The sequence below is a fragment of the Amphiprion ocellaris genome, chromosome 17 (genome assembly GCF_022539595.1).
Source record: "Amphiprion ocellaris isolate individual 3 ecotype Okinawa chromosome 17, ASM2253959v1, whole genome shotgun sequence".
Taxonomy (NCBI): domain Eukaryota; kingdom Metazoa; phylum Chordata; class Actinopteri; family Pomacentridae; genus Amphiprion; species Amphiprion ocellaris.
The window spans coordinates 8,483,429-8,500,923 of NC_072782.1; the positions used below are offsets into that span (position 1 = coordinate 8,483,429).

At 40.9% G+C, this 17,495-nt stretch overlaps 1 protein-coding gene across 4 annotated transcripts in view; it reads right to left on the reverse strand.

Moving 5' to 3' along the window:
* Positions 1 to 1,583: 1,583 nt before the first annotated feature.
* LOC111566828 (nipped-B-like protein) overlaps positions 1,584 to 17,495 on the reverse strand; it is a 29,553-nt gene continuing 13,641 nt past the window's right edge. For all 4 annotated transcript variants that reach the window (XM_023267602.3, XM_055019387.1, XM_023267603.3 and 1 more), the window contains exons 13-47: positions 17,192 to 17,263; positions 16,996 to 17,085; positions 16,818 to 16,918; positions 16,604 to 16,690; positions 16,076 to 16,307; positions 15,686 to 15,837; positions 15,507 to 15,587; positions 15,268 to 15,368; positions 15,020 to 15,149; positions 14,852 to 14,934; positions 14,505 to 14,637; positions 14,267 to 14,410; positions 14,087 to 14,173; positions 13,626 to 13,843; positions 13,428 to 13,530; positions 13,245 to 13,343; positions 12,613 to 12,759; positions 11,978 to 12,112; positions 11,786 to 11,884; positions 11,622 to 11,675; positions 11,047 to 11,155; positions 10,785 to 10,921; positions 10,419 to 10,559; positions 10,202 to 10,295; positions 9,325 to 9,479; positions 9,140 to 9,230; positions 8,170 to 8,343; positions 7,742 to 7,932; positions 7,498 to 7,605; positions 6,894 to 7,094; positions 6,570 to 6,716; positions 5,358 to 5,710; positions 5,102 to 5,276; positions 4,234 to 4,422; positions 1,584 to 2,299 (exon numbers count right to left, since the gene is read on the reverse strand). In XM_023267602.3, coding sequence (XP_023123370.2) covers positions 1,940 to 2,299; positions 4,234 to 4,422; positions 5,102 to 5,276; positions 5,358 to 5,710; positions 6,570 to 6,716; positions 6,894 to 7,094; positions 7,498 to 7,605; positions 7,742 to 7,932; positions 8,170 to 8,343; positions 9,140 to 9,230; positions 9,325 to 9,479; positions 10,202 to 10,295; positions 10,419 to 10,559; positions 10,785 to 10,921; positions 11,047 to 11,155; positions 11,622 to 11,675; positions 11,786 to 11,884; positions 11,978 to 12,112; positions 12,613 to 12,759; positions 13,245 to 13,343; positions 13,428 to 13,530; positions 13,626 to 13,843; positions 14,087 to 14,173; positions 14,267 to 14,410; positions 14,505 to 14,637; positions 14,852 to 14,934; positions 15,020 to 15,149; positions 15,268 to 15,368; positions 15,507 to 15,587; positions 15,686 to 15,837; positions 16,076 to 16,307; positions 16,604 to 16,690; positions 16,818 to 16,918; positions 16,996 to 17,085; positions 17,192 to 17,263 — 4,973 coding nt within the window. In that variant the 3' untranslated portion in view covers positions 1,584 to 1,939. The remainder of the gene's footprint in view (positions 2,300 to 4,233; positions 4,423 to 5,101; positions 5,277 to 5,357; positions 5,711 to 6,569; positions 6,717 to 6,893; positions 7,095 to 7,497; positions 7,606 to 7,741; positions 7,933 to 8,169; positions 8,344 to 9,139; positions 9,231 to 9,324; positions 9,480 to 10,201; positions 10,296 to 10,418; positions 10,560 to 10,784; positions 10,922 to 11,046; positions 11,156 to 11,621; positions 11,676 to 11,785; positions 11,885 to 11,977; positions 12,113 to 12,612; positions 12,760 to 13,244; positions 13,344 to 13,427; positions 13,531 to 13,625; positions 13,844 to 14,086; positions 14,174 to 14,266; positions 14,411 to 14,504; positions 14,638 to 14,851; positions 14,935 to 15,019; positions 15,150 to 15,267; positions 15,369 to 15,506; positions 15,588 to 15,685; positions 15,838 to 16,075; positions 16,308 to 16,603; positions 16,691 to 16,817; positions 16,919 to 16,995; positions 17,086 to 17,191; positions 17,264 to 17,495) is intronic.

Below are 17,495 nucleotides of genomic sequence, written 5' to 3' on the forward strand. Positions count from 1 at the left end.
ATGATCCTGCTCTAGCTCCTGCCCTTCTTTCTCTTTCTTCCTCTTCTTTCTTCTCCTTTCTTCCTCCTGTCTTTGTCATCTGTCTTTTTTGTATTTCTCTCTGTTTGTCATCTCTCTCCCTATTGGCTCTCTCTCCTTGTCTTGTCCCAACACTAAGTTTTGTCGATCACCTTCAGGCGGTCTATCTGTTCTGAATATTATAGTTATTTGGAGTATTGTGTTATGGGAATTCATGTGTTAACTTGTTCTCCTCACCAGGACCTGGGTGCACTCTTGTGCGTTATTTAAATTAAAATAAAATTACTATCAAGAATTAAAATAAGCATTAATAACCTAAAAGGCAAGCAGTCCCATGGGGGAGACTGCGTACCTGATGATCTTTAATGCATGAGTTCATGGTGGGAAGGTCTTTCTTCGTGTAAAGTAAAATACAAAATCCAGGCACTAATTAAGAATATAAAGAAATACAATAGCAATAAGGCTCTCAGGCATTCTGATTGCTTTCAAATATTTATTCTCTTGTAGAACAACTTTTCCCATTTACCATTTTCACTGCTGAGTCAACACAAACATTGTAGGCATGATTTACTCCTCTGTCCTCTGTTGTGTCTGTTATCTGGGGCAGTGGCCTCATTAAATGTGTCTATGACACCTTTTCGCATCAGTGATAAATTTGTCTATTGAAATTTACTTAAGAATCTCTGGACTCCAACTTCTCATGTTCTAAACTTTCTACACCTTCAAAAAAAAAATTAAGAAATATCCAGTTTTGAGATGACAAGTGTTCATGTTGTAAATAATGTCCTTCTGAAATCTCCACCACATTTAATCATTCTGGACAGATAATACAAAACTAACAGGGTTTTGTATTATCTGTCCAGAATGATTAAATGTGGTCACCAGTTTGTCAAGTACAAACGCATAAAAGGTGCTTTCGGGTTTTATAGCCTTCTAAAGATACGCAACGTCACAGCAGCAACAACACAACCAACACTAGCAAGGTCTGAGAGATTTTTTTAGTTACCCGACATCTGCTGACGTGTGCGCATCCTCACAGTCGTAAGGTGATCTTTGAGAGTTTTCCTGTTTGACAGTTTAATCAATGAGTAGATAATTCAGTTATCAGATAAGATCTGGGGTTATTGTTGTCAGAGACACAGACTTGGTTAATATTCAAGGTAAGTGCCCCTTGTGGAAATGAACGCGTGGAAAACTCCTTCACTGCTTCACTCACCTTGATTTCTGTCAAACACGAAGGTGAAAAAACCCCACAGTAGAGGCAGAGAAGACAGAGTGCTGACTCTGAAAATTACACACTGACGTATGGGGACAAAAAAAAAAAAGAGTAACTCAGACGTAAGAAAAATTTATTGCAGTACTTGTTCCGAAAGAATCCCAGGCAGATCACTTTTTGTTGTGGCTCTGTGTTCTATAACGACAACATCTATATTAAAAACAGTGTAGGCAGATACTGCACTGCTTTTAACATAAATAAAATATATCAAAATAAGGTTTAAAACAAGAAAAAAAAGGTGCAAAGTTGTTGGAGCTCAGGTCATTTAAATAAATCCATCTGGCGCTAGTTTAAATTCCAAAAACACTTTATTAAGAACATCATCAATACACTAATTTCCAACATTCACTTTATTTTTTTACAGAATTATGTTCAGGTATAAACATGTTTTTTAGTTAAACTATGATACAATACAGTGGGAGTAAAAATCAAACAACCAAGTTGCTGCACAACAGCGAAGGAACTCCCACACAATGTTTTCCAAAACATTTCCTTCTCGTGTTTTTCTCGTGTTTTAACATATCTGTATTTAAACAGATCAGTGTTCGCAATACTTTACTTCCAACGGGGCCTTAAATCTAAAGAGGTTTCACTTTCTCTCTGTATGTAACATATCGGATCCATAGATCTGGGTTGTGAGGGAGATTAGCTCATAGTCCCCTTCTTGGCAGCGTAAAGCGCCCGTAACGTCTGTGCCACTTTGCTCGAGAGCTTCTGTCCGCTTGTTAAGGAGATTTTCTTGTAAATAATGTCTGACTCCTTGATATTGTCGACCCAAGGCACCTTTTTGCGACCGTCCCGTTTCTTTGCCACAGTCCAGGGTCCCGAGTAAGTTCCGGTCATCCAGTGTATACTGTAGCCGCTCTTGGTCTTCTGGATGACTCTGGCAATCTGTGGCCGGTCTTTGTATTTGGGACAGCAGATGGCAATTACATCCATGGCCTCCACTGTCTCCTTCATGTGACCTGAATCCTCAGCAGAATCTCCGCCTTTCCTTGGCTTTCGCTATGAATGAAAGTATCAGAGTGTTAGATATCTTTCTCAAAAGTGGTCTTACAGACAATGTAATACCTGAGCTACAACATACGCAGAAACCGTGACATGACATATTATTAATAACATCAATATCGATTTTCAATCAAGTGCCATGCCATTCAGCGTAGGAGATCATTTCTCTCCACCTAATCCGATCCTTTGCTCTCTGAATTATGACTGTCGCCCTTTCCATGTGCAGCCACGATGTCAGTCCATCTATCATTTTCATCCTGTCTGCCTCGTCCTCTTTTCCCATTTATTTTTCCAGTTGTGCCGATATATTCCAAGGTCTCTTTCCTCATCATGTCAAAAAAATGTTGCTTGTCGTTTCCTAATTTTGTTCAGTAGCGTATAATTTGTGTTTAGTGTTTTCAAAACATCTTCCTTGGTTATTCTGGCCGTCTAAGATACACGTAGCATGCGTCTGTAAAACTACACCTCTGCTGCAGTGATTTTTGTTTGACATTTTTTAATTATGTTCCAAGATTCACATCTGTACATCAGAAGTGGTAGGATGTAACAGCTGAGAGTCCTCATACGGATTAATATGATTTTAAATAGTCATAAAATCTAGAATCTTTGATGATTATGTACTCTGGAAAAGCCCTGGTGTTAACTCTGTCTACGCATACAGTGCTGCCTTGGAAGATTTGTGGTGTTGAATCAATTTTACTGTAATTTCAATGGTCGTGATTTATTTAGTTTCTTAAGTTTTTTTGGCTTTATTAGATAGGTACAGTTGAGAGGCAGACAGGAAAGTAGGGAGAAGAATGGAGGGGAAGACATGCAGCACAGGGCTGCGAGCTGGAATCGAACCCAGGCCGCTGCATCGGGGACTATAGCCCCTGTTCATGGGTTGCCTGCTCAACCTCTTGAGCTATCCCCCAATCATCATGACTTTTAATGTTTGCAAATAGCATTATATTACCTTCTATATCTACACCCCTATAGATATGCCTGGACCACATACTAGTGAGTATGAGCCCTTCCTCTCAAAGAAATCTCCACAAATATAATGGAAATGACTGAAAGCAGATCCATCAGTATGTCTATGAAGACAGTGTAAAATTCAAGGAATCCATATCTGCCTTTTTCCCACCTTTTCACAAAACAATAGCATAGACGGCTTATCTAGGTCAATATTTCCATAAGTAGGGGTAAGGTACCCTGGGGGGTCATGAGCCATGGTAAGATGATTTCTAGATATTTAAAAAAATGTGAAACTAATAATAAATAGTGTATTTTAGCCATAACTGTTCTAAAAGTAGTAGTTAAAAGGGAGATTTTCTGGGATTGATCTATTGTACTACTATCCTACACTAAGCTACTATGAAATAATATGATATTTATGTCATGCTTGTATAGGGGCCTGCACAATGGTGTAGTGGTTAGCACTTTCGCCTTGCAGCGAGAAGATCCCTGGTTCGCGTCCCGGCTTTCCCGGGATCTTTCTGCATGGAGTTTGCATGTTCTCCCTGTGCATGCATGGGTTTTTTCAGCTTCCTCAGTCCAAAAATATGCTGAGGTTAATTGATGATTCTACATTGCCCATAGGTGTGAATGCAAATGTGATTGTTTGTCTGTATATGTAGCCCTGTGACAGACTGGTGACCTGTCCAGAGTGTCCCAAGTCAGCTGGGATAGACTCCAGCCCCCCTGCGACCCTAATGAGGATCAAGCGGTGTATAGATATTGGATGGATGTTTGTACAGGCCTATTGTGGCTGCAACCTCTGGGAATAGTGAGCATCTCCAGCAGGGAGCTGAAAAGTTCGGGAATCCCTGATCTAAGTGACGACTTCTGCTGCATACAGTGAATGTCACATCAACATTAGCTCACCAGAAATTGTATGCATAATACTAGATAGTGTTAAATAAACATTTTAGCAGCTTTAAAATTCTTACCGCAGGGGGATCTTCATCGTCACTCTCCTCCTCATCGGACTCCACCGGAGCGGCGTGATTACTGTGGTTGTGGTTCTGGGTTTTTGGGCCCCTCAGCAGCGAAGTAATGGCTTTGTTTCTGGCGTTGGCATTTGCTTCGCCCTCCTCATCTTCTTCATCGCGATCCAAGTGCTCCATCAGTACCTTGAACTATGTGATAAAAGATGGTAAAGCTTTAGTTAACATTTTTTTGATACGATTAATTCCAACTGGCTCAAAGGTCCTTTATTGCTTTACTAACAAAAGGTCAGACAGTGTGTTAGACAACAGAGGGTAAAACTGCAATGGAGCTGAACTGGGAAGGCATAAAAGGGCAAAAAAAAAAAAAAAAACGGAATCTGAAAATACAATCCTCTTCCTGAAGTGCTGACACTAGCGGTTGGGTCGTAACATCAACCAAAAAGTTACTATTCTTCACTCAGGATTTGACCCTGCTCCACTGAGTGAAACTCCTGCATCAGACAGAGTAATGTCTATTACATTCGACTCTCAACAGAGGTTTTGTTGCTCTTTATAATATCTTACCTGATCTGGTTGAAAAGGCCTGTGATTTGTTCAGTTTCCCGTCAAGCGCTAAATTTTCTAAAACCTGAAAGCGGAGCCATTTAGAGGTGCAAAAGTCTAGTTTCCCCCCAAACAACTTGGATTACAAGTTACTGAGAAGTTATTATGGACTTTTTCTTTGCCCAATGATGCTAAAACAATATTTCCTTACCCACCTAAGTCATGACATGGCCTGGATATCAGAGACATACCTTCTTCTGCACTCTAACAAACACACCTTTACCCTGCTTCCAAAGCTGAGATAATACATAAACAGAATGCTTACATCCAAATACTGTTTCACAATATTCCTCTTGATCTCGTCGCTGAGATCCATGTTGGCGAGATCACTCTTTAGGTAATCCAGTGTCTGACCAGGGTTGAAGTGCACCTTCGCTTTCCTGTTCACTGCCTTGTCGTATACTTTGGCAGACTCTGTCGGTGAATACTTCTGGATTTTGCTGTAATAAAATGCTCAGTTAGGCTTGTACAGAAAGCACAAATCAAAAGATGTATCAACTAGCATTTTCGCTGTGGCCTACCTGTCTGAGAAGCCGTACAGATTCTTCAGATGCTGTTTGAGCACCAGCAGCAGCAGGATACCCTGTGACGCACTGGCAAACTCCAGCAGAGGGTTGGGGTTTTCGGGTAGGCGGTCCATCACTGCATCTTCATCTTCGGAGTCAGAATCAGAGGGCGCGGATTTCTTCCGCCTGTGGGCCGCATCATCGTCCTCATCGCTGCTACTGGATTCGCTACTGCTGTCATCATCCTCGTCTTCATCCTCATCCTCATCAGAGCTGTATTTCTTCCGTCTTGAATGATGATGCTTCTTCTTCTTCTTCTTTTTCGTCTTCATCTTCTTTTCGTGCCTCACAGGCTCTTTCCGTAAACACTGCAGACAAAACAACACAATTACTCAAACGCATGGTGGCATTTAGCCACTATGGCTCCCACCTGTGGAACAGCCTGCCGGAGAACCTAAGGACTGCAGAGACTGTCGATATTTTTAAAAGAAGGTTAAAGACACACCTTTTTAATTAGATTTTAAATGACCTTTTAAATTCTTCTTATGTTCTTCTCAGGTATTTTATGTTGTTGCCCTTTATCTTGCTGTTTTTTGGATGTTAATTTTAGATCATTTTATCTATTTATTATTTTATGTATTTTTACTCTTAACTCTTCACTTTGTTTTACTAATCTTACATCAGGCCTTTTATTCTATCTTATACTTTAAAGTTTTTAGTTTTTTTAACTCCAGTGTTTCCTCAGGGAAGTCCTCCACACTGGGAGCTGTATCCGGTCTGCTGCTGGGGCTGCTGCCCACGGGTCCCTTCGGTCTGGCTGGTTGGGGGGGCTCCCCTCCTTGCTGTGGGGGTCCCCCTGTCTGTTGGGGTAGGAAGGGTCCAGGTGCCGGCGCTCCCAGCGGTCATGGCCTGCGACTCCTCCCAGTGTGGACGGCTCCAGTGGTGGCGTTTTCCGAGATCTTCAGTCCCATGACATGTGTGTGCGTGTGTGTGTTTGTGTGTATATTTGGAGGATGGGAGGGAAGGGTTTTCTCTGTTTTTCTGTAATGTTTTTAACTGTTGTAAAGCACTTTGTGTTGTATTTCAGTTGTATGAGAAGTGCTATATAAATAAAGTTTGTTTGATTGAATGCAGACAGATTATGCATTAAACAAGGCCTGGTTGTCTCCTGAGAAACTCAACAACTAAGAGTAATACGTGACAAACAAACTAAACAACGTTGCTCACCTCCTTGAAAGACTGCAGCAAGTTGCTGCCAGAGACAGACAGGGTAATGTCTATGTGATGCATGATGAACAGAGGCTCCTCCTGGGTCTGGTATGGGAAGCAGGCCAAGTTGTCTGCTATGAAGAGCAGCATGTTCACCCCTGTTTTCTGCAGGTGACAAATTAAAAACACAGAACCATTTAAATGAAGTGTTAATGACCGAATTTCATTACAGAAGAAGATTTTATGCCCTTTAAGGGCAAACCTTTAGACAAAATACACAGATACACAAACCAACAGCTTTGCACAAAAGTCTATAAAAATAAAAAAGAGAAGTGAACGTACGGAGCTGTCGTCAAACAGGTTGAGCAGGGAAAGGAGGAAAGCCCGTCGATGTTGTCGGTTCCCTCGGACCAAGGTGTAGAGATGAGAGCAGAGAGCCGAGTCTGAGTCATCGTGACGAAAACCTCGGATCACAGCCTTACTGGGTCCATGTATGGCCTGTTGCACCTGATAAGACATCTTCAACCCTGCAACAGCCTTCATCTGTGAATAGAAAGAGGCATATGACTCATTATGAATACAGATAATACTGGAAATCCTTCTAATCAAATACAATATATTAGCGGTCTAAAGTCCAACTACAAAGCTCAACAATAGTACATTATTAGTTGTACAGAATATATATATATTATTTATTGTATTTCAAAAATAAAGTAAAAGATTTTGAAAATTAGATTGTATATTTTCCTTCTATTTTCTCCATTAAATGTCTTCAGAGTTACATAAAAATCTAAGCGGAAGGACAACTTTTCCGTCTTCGCAGTGTAAACTGTCATTCTTGCTGTAATAAAATCTACACACCACTTTCCACAGCTACAGTTAAAGTAAAACACCGTCTTTTACACGTTCAGCCTTTCTGGTTACCACAAACCAGCAATCCACTCACATGGATGAAGCCTGAATATTTCTTGTCGATGTCCACCAGCTGTTGATCGGCCTTGTTCTTCATGGTTGGCTCTGGATCTGTTCCCATGGCAATCAAGTAGGGCACACACTGAAAAACAATAATTCCAAATCTGTGGCTCAAGATGTATTCAAAATAGCACATAATATCAACAAGAGATGAATGAAAATCTCACACAGATCTTCCATAATAAACATGAACTGTATTTAAGCCTTTGCGGACTCACCTGCACAGGATGGATGAGGCCCTGGCTCAGAGTCATCGTAATGACACTCAGGGCAAAGTGCCGAACGTTGGACTGTGAGTGGAAGAAGGATTCCAGCACCTGCTTCAGGTAAATCTGCATTATGGAGCTGCTCATGCCTGATGAGATGTCCCCCATTTCCTTTAGATCCTCCTGCTTGGCCTGGTTCTTCCCTGAAAAAAAAAAAACAAAACAAAGACATCAGCCTGATCAGTCTGCAGATGTTCTACAGTTTGTGATTGACATTTTCCGTGTAGATTAACACTCCTGAACATACTTTTAGTTCCTTCGCTGTCATGGGGCAACTTACTCCCACCGTACTGTATCACAGTTTAACTAAAACATGTTTATACCTCAACAAAGTTAATCTTTTCACAAATGAACACATAAGATGGGTTTGGTTGACTCACATTCACGGTCAGCCTCTTGCATTCGAGAGTCCTCCTCCTGCAGGTATATCTGCAGATTCTTGAGCACCTGGATCTTCAAACCGACCAAAGTGCTCTCATCTGACAGGGTGTTGTTATACAGAACCTTCACATCTTGCACAAACATGAGCTCTGGGTGCATGATGAACTGGAACCCTGGACAGAGTGTAAATGATTTAAATACGGATGTCATTACAGAGAAAAGTTACAGGTAAATGAATAGACCAGAAGAGCTATAAACAACAAATTACAGTATAAATACAGGGATTGCATCTTATACTAAGGCAGTTCTCTACTGGAGGAAATTGGCTAGTAGAAGAAATTTTTATAAGTATAGCTCCCTAATCAGCCCTATTAACCTTTGTTTCCACTGCAGTGCAGGATCCAACAGTTTCAACTGCAACATCAACAGCAGTTCTATGAGCACATAGGAAATAGAACAATATTGGGCTTGTTATGGTAACTTAGATGGGCAACCTTATGTTGTTGATGGAGAATGCTGAAAAAATGGTGCTCATTGTACGCTCCACATTTAGCCAAGCAGGATTCTCTTCTCTAACAACATTTTTTTTAGGGTCATTCTGATTTTGGTAGATTTTTGTCTCCCCGAATATGGCTGTGAAAGAGGTTCTACAAGGCCAGATCTTGCAGTGGGAACTTGGACAAACAATTGCTGCTTTTGTGTTTTGAGCTCATATGACTCAAACAAATGTGGACATTCCAGCACTATTTACTGCGTGTCAATTGTCCAGCAGGATTAGTTTTAAATTCAACCTTAAATTTGAAGCGCAATGAACAGGTTAATCACAATTTAATGCCCTGACTGACATTTAAGTCATAAAAAAGTTGATGTATGTTAGATTCTCTTCTGAGCTTTACATTTTAGGCCACCCTAAAACAGTCCTCTAGTGCCCATAGTGGAGAACGGATTCTGAGTTGAGGTGCAATATACCTAGACCGATGATGGCCTTTATCTGGACCTCCTCTTCCTCATGAGAGGTGAAGTACAGCAGAAGCTCCAACACTTTGTCCTTGATGATAATCTAAACGGCAAAGAGACACAAGAGGAGACAACAAGAGTCAGCCGCCAAGACAGCATCTTCATACCCAACATTTTACCAAAGTTCTCGCATTCACCTTGTTGGCACCCTTGAACTCTTCTTGGTCAAAGTCAAAGTGTCGACAGAGAGCCCCCACAGTGAACAGCGAGCGCAGGAGAGTCGGTTTGTTAGCAGCCAGAGTGGAGCTGCTGGAGTCCTCCTGGTGCTGTGTCTTCAGTTTTGCCAGAGCGCCTGTAAAAGAACAAACTCAACAAGTGAAAACTAAAGAAACAGTTGCTGCTTTTGTTCTTTGAGTTCAGAAAGCTAAAACTAATGAGAACACCCAAACAAGATTTGGTGTGCATTCAGTGTTCCAGCACTTTAGATTTATCCTTTCATTTGAAGTTAAACAAAAAGCAGTTGAATGAGAAAAAAAAATTCTACTTTTTTGTTGTCCTTTTTAGTATGAACTGTAATTTGGGAGCAGCCCGATTGTATGTAAAAAAAAAAAAAGTTTTGTAAAAGGAAAAAAAGTAAAACATGAATACTTTGAAGTTCAAGAAACAGGTTAACTGTTAAATGCCCTGATCGATGTTTGTGTTATTAAAATTTTGGTGTACTTTAGATTCTTTGGGGAGTTTTACATTTCAGTGTATGTGGCAATTAGCAGCACTTTTAAAATTTGCTATATATGGTAAAATGTGTTTTTTTTCACACTGTTAAGAATCTACCATTTATCCACTTGCTAAACTAACTTGTCAAACATACAGAGATTACTAATTCTAAGATGTTGTCAGCATTTTCTGTAGCTTCTCCATGCACCTCAGCTTCAACTATACTATCACATTATCTAATTCACTTCGATACCTTAAAAACTAAGTACAATTGCATTAAAAAAAAGCAATAAATCAATCAAATAAAAACGGAAACTATTATTTGAACATGGAATTGTTATGCATATGGACAATCCTTACCATAGTACCGGTTAAAACAAGCCCAGACAAACTTGTAGTTGTGTGTGACCTTGTTCACAACAGCACCAAGACAGCTCACACAGTGTTGTACAACCTGAGGAGCAGACAAAACAAGGGATGTTATGATACAGTATGCTTGGGGCAGTTGTTTCATATCTATGCTCGTGCTGCTTATAACTTTTGAGAGCCATCTGTGAGAGCTGTGAGCGACACTGACCGTCATGCCGTATTTGATGATAAGCTTCATCAGGTCTTCTTCTATGGTTGTGAGGAAAGTTTCACTTGGGTGCTCCATCAGAGGCACCACCAGCTCCAGGATCTTGGCCACGTTACAAATGACCATGAAGTCATTCTGAGTCTGAAAAAAAAGACACGAGAGCTGCACAGTTAAAGTACAAACTTAACTGGACTTTATGTTCAGTTGTGTCCATCAACTGTGTTTTCCTTTGGCTGCCACTAGATGGTCCTATTGCACAACAGAAGAGTTAATAAGATGTTCTTCTTTGCTTTGCTGTGTGTACAAGTCTGAACAAAACAATTTCTCTCACATTCAGGCAAATACTTAACCTGATATAGCACTTACATTACACTTGGTGGTCAGGTAGGGCTGCATAGTCATGGCATGTTTGACCATCAACTGTGCTCTGATTTTACTAAACAGGTAGAGAGTGGTGATGCAGGCAACCAGACGACCTGAGCTGACCCCTTTGTCCTCGCAGTCTGAGACACAAAGACAGAAAACATTGATGTTTGTCACAGTGAAGTAACATTTACTGTGTTAACAGTACAATAAAACTTCTGTAAGTAAAAATATAATTAAGCTTCTTTGGAAAAAATGGACTTACCTGCAAGAGACTCTTCATACTTTAGTATATGTTCCACTAGATTGTCCACCAACTGAACACAAGCCTTCTTGGTAGGCTTGTATGAAGCATTTTCTTCTGACTTCAACAGCTAAAAGAATCAGAATCATATGGGAGTTAAATGAGATCCATCCATCCATCCATCATCTATAAGCCGCTTAATACTCGTGAGGGTTGCAGGTTCTGGAGTTGGCTTAGAGTGAAGGCAGAGGACACCCTGGACAGGTCACCAGTCTATCACAGGGCTACACATACAGACAAGCACACTCACATTCACATCTACGGACAATCTAGAATCATCAATTAATCTCAGCATGCTTTTAGACTGTGGGAGGAAGCTGGAGAACCTGAAGAAAACGCATGCATGCACAGGGAGAACATGCAGACTCCATGCAAAAAGATCCCAGGCCTAGGCCAGGACACAAACCGAGGATCTTCAAGCTGCAAGACAATAGTGCTAACCACTGATCCACTGTGCAGCCCAGTTAAAGGAGACTCTAGACAAAAGAAGCACACAAACAGCTGTCAAGACATTAAAAACAAGTTGGACAACTCACATTTTGGAGAAGCTGCTCAAACCAGTCATAGCCTGAGTCTTTACATGCCGACACCTGGGATTAAATAGAAACATGAATAAGATCACAACAATGTCAAAAACCAAAATTTGGCTTATTTGAACAATGGCACAGGATTTGTTGTCTCAAGTCTTTGAAGTACACACCACGTCTGTGATGTTCAGAATCTTTCTGGTCATGGCTTTTTTGTCATGACTGGGTGTCGGGGAGAACCAGAGTTTCTGGAATGTCTCATTCACCAGTTTCTGCATGGAAAAAATGTGGAGATCTTCAAAACATATATCAGATTTTACAAAACAGCAACCTGTAAAAGGCACTCACATAAAAATAACACAAACCTTGATCCCTTCTTCATCGTTGACCCTCCGGATCATCTTGACACACATCTCAGTGATCTTGTGGAAGTCTGGCTGCTCCAGACAAATGTCTCTCAAGATCTTGATGACCCTTTTTCTCACACTGATGCCTGTGTCCTGTGTAAAGGCAAAGGGACGATCATTAGAAAATGGATATAAAGTGATATTTTTTTGTACTAAACTGATCTAAATGGTAAAATACCCAGGGGAAATGTGCAAATGTAAAATAAACACACTGACGAAGGACAAGCAAGAAAGGGCGAGGTGAAGTGATAAAGGAAATATGTTTCTCAAATAGCTGCACTGTCATGGCATTTTGAAATACATTATCAACTGCCAAACTGCTGCACTTTGTCATTTGATCTTTAGGTGGCAGTGTGGGAAAAAGATGATTTAACCTTAGCTGAACTTTTGCACTTCAAATGAACTTTTCAGTCACAGGTTGCCAAAGTCAAGGGCAAAGTTACACTTCAGTCTGACCCAATGACAGGCTTTTAACCAGGCCCATAGTGCAGCACACGTTGTGACCGAACCAGTTCAAATTATTACTTGAGTGTGTGATGCAAAACTTCACACTCATGCATTCAGAAGGTAAGGAGGAAAGCTTAAGAATTTACCAATATCCTTTCAATTAGCATGTCATAGTATTGCTCAATGAGCTCAGGTCGGCTCAGCACGAAACGGCCAAGAAGCTCCACAGCTGCCTCTCGTACACTGGTGGAGTTGTCCATGAGGCGACAATGAACCCCGCGCTGCATATCCAACTGAGAAACAAAGATGGGAGATTAGTCAAACACAGATAAAGATTATGTTATGGCTGTTTTTTGCAAAATAAACAAAAAACACAGTCTTTTAGGTGTCAATGTAGTGGCCTAAAGCCTTATGTAGATGTAGCAGGACCAGCATGTTGCAAAGCAGCATTAGGAGCTCCAGTGCTGCTCCAGTGCACTGACTTGTAGGTCACCCACATCTTGGATGCATTCAGAGCTCAGTACACAATACTGATAAATGCCTAAAATACAGAAAATTAGACCTGAAACTTGAAAAAAAACTATGCTTCAAGCTGTGTTTATGGGTACATAGGTTCACTGAAATGCACATCTTACACTGTCTGTGTAGACAGGTGGACTAATTAAAATAGGAGTAAATGTCCTATCCAAGACACATGAGACTAACACCTGAAAAAACACAGCTGAAACACCTTCTGTGCAGATAAGGTGCATCCAGGAGCAAATAAAGAAGTTCTTACCCTTGCCAGAATACTTGGATCCACAGCCACCACCTCAGACAGACACTTCATGGCTTTAGTTCTAACTGCAATGGCGCTCTCACCCAGCACTCTCAGAATCTATATCAAAAACACAGAGTAAATTAGCCACAGCTGGCTCAGTGTAAGACCTCATTCATGTTTATGTTTAGTTAATTCTATTACCTGTGATAAATAAATATCAAAGCTCTGTGCAAATGGCCTCATAGAGGCCAGATATCTGACAATCAGACAGGAGTCCTCATAGTCCACCGTGTCAGAGTTCATCCTGGAAGAAAAGAGGACAGTTTGATATGTGGATGGGAGAACAAGTCAAACAGCACAGGGAAGTAGTACAGTGATCCAGAGTGAAGCAGGATTTACCTCAGAGAACTGAAATGAGATGGTGAAGCCTTGATAGCCTTGCGGAGGAATTTCTTCCTTGCCTCGGCCTTCTGCATAATCTCCCCAGTTGAATCAACATCGTTGGAATGACGTCGACCTTTCACGTCCTCATCGATCTCATTTTGGGACTTCATTGCTTTTTCTGCCTCGCTTGTAGTGTCCCTGTACCACTGGGCGATGTAAAACTTCCTGGCAAACTGGAGAAAACAAATGCATACATATTTGTCGAAACACTGATTTTTTTTTTTTTTTTACATTATAAGACATAAAATAGCGGGTAAAACCATTTTCAAAGTAAGGAATCCTGTTTAGCCACAGTTTGCACCAAAAGTATCCCAATAGCAAACCATTTGAAAGGTTCAAGTAGTACGAATATGTGGAGTTCATAAGGAATAATAAAAGTGTCCATAATTATCAGTGTATGAAAATTAAACACTCACCACTAAAGCTGGATCTGTCTCAATGTTCTCATCTAGGAAGTCTAACAAAGCCTTCTGGAGTTGCTGTGTTTCATCGCTGCCTTGGATCTGGAAGGAGACAAACCACAAGCATCTCAAAAGCAATTCAACACCTCTGTTAGTGTACAACTGTTAAATTGATTCTGTAATTATCTAGTCTACCTCTCTGAGGATGCGGTCAATAGCCTTTTGGTCCATCTTGCTGGTGACAGCATCTTTACGCAGGCGAGAAGCAACAGTGCCAAGGTAGTCTAGCGACGCCACCCTGAGCGCCATTTCTGTCTGCTTGTTACTGAACTGGTGCACCTGGGATGCAAGACATGGAAAACAAAAGTCAGAGTGAAAACAAACATCAGCAGTTTTTTGTGATAATGCCTTTGGAGTGAATGGTGCTACTCACCAACAGCCGACCCAGTAAACTGAGCAGCAGTTCAGCTGCAGGCCACTCAGGCTTGTTGACTGTAGACAGCAGGTCATGGACAAAGTTCTCAAACAGAGGCCTGTAGTCCTCCTCTCCCTGTTTACTGCCACACCTGGAACATACAACACAGTCTTTTAATAAGATGCAATTTTGAACACTGAACAAGTTCATATTACAGCCTATTCCAGAGCAGGAGCAGATATACTGTGTAAGGATGCTCGGAGTCACAGTTTACAGAAAAGAGCAAAAGAGCTACAGAATATGACTTTAGGTTAACAAGTAGTGTTGTGTCTTGTTGTGTGGCGAGTGCAGAAATAATGACTTACTTTTTGAGAAACACTGAGAGGAAGTTCTGAGCTGTCCTCATGGCAGTTTCATAAGAGTTTGTAATAAGGACATCTTTATCCACCTAGGAAAAAGCACCCAATATGAAAACAACTTCAGAAAGGAAACATTATTTTCTGAGAAATATGATTTAAGTTGTTGGTGGTTACCTTCTTATTATGTTCTTCCTCTGTCTCTCTGTCAGAGGGAAGGTGAACCACACACTGGATGAGCTGAAGAACCAGAGCTGTGACCATCTGGATATACAGGGGCTCTCCATCCGAATCACTGCTGTTTAGCCTGAGGGAGTATGAAGCATTAGTATTCTTAGGTTTACTGAGCAGCACAGGGGGCTTCAATTATCGATTGCTGTTTTTTATCATTTCAATGATAAAATATTTACTCAAGCGGTGGTTACCTAAAATTCCTGAGGCTGCGTTTACTAGTAGGCAGTCTAGCCAGGGAGGTGAAAATCTCTTCAAGAATGAGCTGCCTGTGCTTCTCGTAACGAGAGAACACCTAAGGAAGGGAAAAGTGCAAAGCATTAAATCAAAATACACAAGTAGAGACATCATGTAGGGGTAGAACATCAAAACTCTGAATCAATTTCAAAAGCAATTAAAGCAACACCCAAATAGCATGCAGTGGCCGACTTACTGCTGTCACCAGTGTGATGGCACATAACTGCAGTTCACTGACATTCTCCACGAAAAATGGCGTAATACCAAGAGTGGACACCTATAAAGTGGGCACAAGAGCAGTCAGACTTGACAACAGCTCAACGGTGACACAAGGTCATGAATTTGAATGATATCAGCCCAGACACTAAATCGCACCTGAAGAATTGTGGTGTCAGTGAGCAGCTGGATCTCAAGGAGCTCTGAGATGTTGCTGATAATATCACATATTTTGTTGTAGAGCATGACTACCACCTTCTGTTTGTGGGTGGAACACTTTGCTCTCTTGGACTTTGAAGTATGCATGCCACCTGGGTGAGGAAGATAAGAGTGTATACAAAACCACTTTAAACTGCAGAAGCAATGTGTTTGAACTTGTCAGATGTTTGGCAGAAATTTTTGATTCAACTACGGGGGCTCACACCAGGAAATATGACAACTGTCACTTATTTTAAAAAGTAAAACGTGCATCAATTTCAGAAAAACAAGCTAAGGTTGTTGCCATATTTGTGGAACATCTTAAAAAGACAGAATCAAACTGTGGCTAACCTCCATGGGGACCCACTCTGTAGACAGGGTCATACTGAGGGTACAAAGAGTTTTGAAGATGGAATTTGGTGTACTGCAACACCCTCTCAATCACATCCTCGATGTAAACTGCCTTGGGCATGTGTGGAGATGTCATTATATTGAGCGCAGTCAAACAGGCATCAGCAGACTTCGTCACCCGCTCCATGATGAGGTCACGCCACAACCGCTCCTCATCCATGGAATCATTATCCTAGAAATTAGAATAAAAAAAATAATAATTCAAGAAACTGCCTCTTACCTTTTCAACTTAATTAACAAGAAAAGCATTCAAAGAGCCAAGACTGTTCATTCCCTGACCTTGCACTGATCACAGGCGTGTGTTATGCATGTGTACGTTAAGTACAGATACCGAATCGCCTGACCTAAATATGTAGCGGGCGGAGGAAGGAAGGAAGGAAGGAAGGAAGGAAAGATTCATGTACGCCGATCGTCACAGAACTCCGCCGCATTCCTTGGCAGAGCAATAATATCAGGCTGACAACTTACATGATTCATCATTGTGGAAAGTTTGACGCTGTCCTGAATGTTCTTCTCCAGGATATTCAAAATCTTCACCAGTTTACTGGATGAAAACTTTAGAACAAAAAAGATATGTTACAGTACCACACTGCTGCTATGAATTGATGGCCTTAACAACAGCTAAAAGCAGCTGTCAGACTGAGTGTAACTATGTGACAATGCAAAAATATGCTCTTTTTACCTTGTTAAAGATGCCCATAGCTTTAAGTTTAGCAGAATTGCTGCCTAGTTCGCTCAACTGCTGCGTTCCAAGTAGGATCTCTTGAGGTATCTCATCATCATCTGTATGACGGACAAAATTAGGTTTTTCAACTCAACATGTCATTATGTTTGGTATATGTGCAGCACTTTATGTCTACCTGCAGCAGTAAGGTCGACGTCCTCCAGAGTCTCAAGAATGTTGTCGACACTAGATGCAAATCTCTTGAATGTGGAAGAATCCATCATTTCTGTCAAAGAAATACAAACAAATTGAATAATACAAATATGTAGGTTTTTCATGTTAAAATGAAATCCAATAGTAATAGAGTGGAATTCCAAGTGGCAAATCAATACCCTCTGGTGTCAGCTTAGATTCGTACGCTTTCCTGTTTTTCTGTTTCTCCTTTTTCTTCATTCTTTTGGCAACTGAACAAAAAACATAACAAAACACCACAACGACATTAACCAAATCATCGACAGCAGCAATTAACAGTCAAGTAGTCACTAATAAATAGAGAAAGACTTAGATGTACTAATTTAAGTACCCCAGGGACTGGCCTGACTGAAGATTTCAAATGACAATAATTTGAATGACAGCAGTCAAAAGCAGCAAGAATCACTATTTGCACTGTTTGACAAAAATTGCTGATTTTCTACG